The 2,128-nt window shown below is 30.4% G+C and overlaps 1 protein-coding gene across 1 annotated transcript in view; it reads right to left on the bottom strand.

Annotated features, from left to right (window-relative positions):
• Positions 1-422: 422 nt before the first annotated feature.
• The window catches only part of LOC105621703 (sodium-dependent nutrient amino acid transporter 1-like), a 23,800-nt gene continuing 22,094 nt past the window's right edge, over positions 423-2,128 (bottom strand). The window contains exons 7-8 of the mRNA XM_012203167.1: positions 692-963; positions 423-590 (exon numbers count right to left, since the gene is read on the bottom strand). Coding sequence (XP_012058557.1) covers positions 423-590; positions 692-963 — 440 coding nt within the window. The remainder of the gene's footprint in view (positions 591-691; positions 964-2,128) is intronic.

Below are 2,128 nucleotides of genomic sequence, written 5' to 3'. Positions count from 1 at the left end.
TTAATAAAAGGATAATAATATTGGCAGCTCTTTGTCACGTTACATATAGTACAACATTACGTAACGATTTATGGGAACTAGAAAAAGTAAAGCACACAATAATTCTTTAACTGCTGTTAAATATATAAGTGCATAATATATGCGGATTAATAATATAAAACAATTAATATAATGGAATATTTAATTTTAAAAAATTATAATTGAGCCACATTTCTAGTTATTCTTCAATTATTTGTAAGATTAAATAATAAAAAAACAAAGTAGCTTTCTATAAATCCATATGCAGTTAAAGAATTAAAGAACAAATAATTTTTATATTCGTTAACTTATATCATCGTTTTGCCTCGCGGATCCCGCCGCGGCAGAAACGACTATAAAAACTCGAAAAACTTTATAGTATTTTGAATCTGTATAAAATTACTCTATATTGGTTTCATGTTTAAAAGAACGTAGAGTATTTGCTTCCAGATTGGTTGGATCCTCTTTTCTCGATCTCTCGCTCTCTCCTCCTTAAAGATCCTCCAGTCCTTACGTTGTTGTACTTCCCGTGGACCCCATTCATTCACAGGTGCAAAAGCTCTTTTTAACATCTTAAACAGTGCAAACGAATGCCCTTAATCATCTGATTTTTAAGTTTTTTTTATAAAATTTTTCACGTGTTTGTAACGTGACTTTCTTTTCGAGGTAATACCTGTATAAACGGCAATTTTCGATTCTTTAACATTGCAATCAGCATCCACAGCGGTATTTGAACAATACCAATGCCGAATATTGTCCATCCAATGGCATGCGCGTATCCAGGCAACAATGTTCCACCATAGGTCAAAGGCGTTAAGGTGGCTATGGTATAAATGAAGATTGTTATCAATATAAACGGCGTCACTATAAACCAGCATATCCTCCAATAAACGCTTGGCTTTCGATCCAGCATAAATTCTAAGTCCTCCAAAAAGTTCTCTAGACCTAAATTGAGCCATGATAAATAAAAGCACAAATAGAATTAACAAGTAAACTACTCAAGCGTTAACACTCTGATTTTAATAAGTATGTTTGAGTATGTTATGATCTAGGTCAAAGTAAGAGACACGTTTTTTTTATATGTGCCCATATGATTGTTAAAGGAGTAAAACATCCTCTTGAAAAAAATCGGTTTATATATTGAAAAAATCGGTTTTGTGCTAATATCCTCGAAACGATAAAATATATATTTAAAAGTTAAATTAAATAAAAGATTTATGGATTTTAATGTGCTTTAAGTATAACAGTTCACTTAGATTTTTCAAAAATATCTTTTTCCGAAATCTCTATTTCCTCAATTTCTGAAAATTTCAAAATTTGTCCTTATATAAATTTGCCCTATAAGCAAAACTTATAACATATTTAACGATAAATACAATCATGTAAAGTTATATTGCGAAGATGCACTTTTCAGAAATAAGCTAGATATACCTTTACATCACTATTCGCGCGCCTCATCGGCTACATGACACCTATTGTTATATGCTTTTTCTAAAATTTTCTCTTAAACAGGACGTTTGATATATAACAATAAAACTTTAACAGCATATAAGTAAAACGGACTAAACTGAGTCGAGAAATTCTCTATCAATTTACAATTTTCGCAGTAGTTAACAAGATATTAATTATCAAAAATCGTTGAATATTGGTTTTCAATAATTTTTTACTCAAGTACTATTAACTTTACAGAAGTGATAAAAATTATTAATTTTCTTCTCATACAATTCTAAGGATTTTTTCAGAATCTTTTTAGTACTACATTTTCTCATGTTGATCAAAATAATTGCTAACACGCACGCACGCACGCACGCACGCACGCACGCACGCACGCACGCACGCACGCACGCACGCATGCACACACTCACGCATGCACACATACACATACATAAGGTCCCATAAGTTTACAATTTTCGATTAATGAGATATTTTATTAAAAGTCATTAAATATTATTCTTCAATAGTTTTTACTCAAATACTATCAACAGAATTCACAGAAAATTTGCAAAAGACAAAAATTATTAATTTTCTTCTTATAGAATTTTCTCTAAGAAGTTTTTATCTTTTTAACTTTTTAATACTGCATTTTTTATTTTTACCATCATGAGAAAAT

Source organism: Atta cephalotes (genome assembly GCF_000143395.1).
Source record: "Atta cephalotes unplaced genomic scaffold scaffold00036, whole genome shotgun sequence".
NCBI classification, from domain to species: Eukaryota; Metazoa; Arthropoda; class Insecta; order Hymenoptera; family Formicidae; genus Atta; species Atta cephalotes.
The sequence above is the reverse complement of the archived record's forward strand: the minus strand, read 5'-3'. Positions and strand labels throughout refer to the sequence as shown.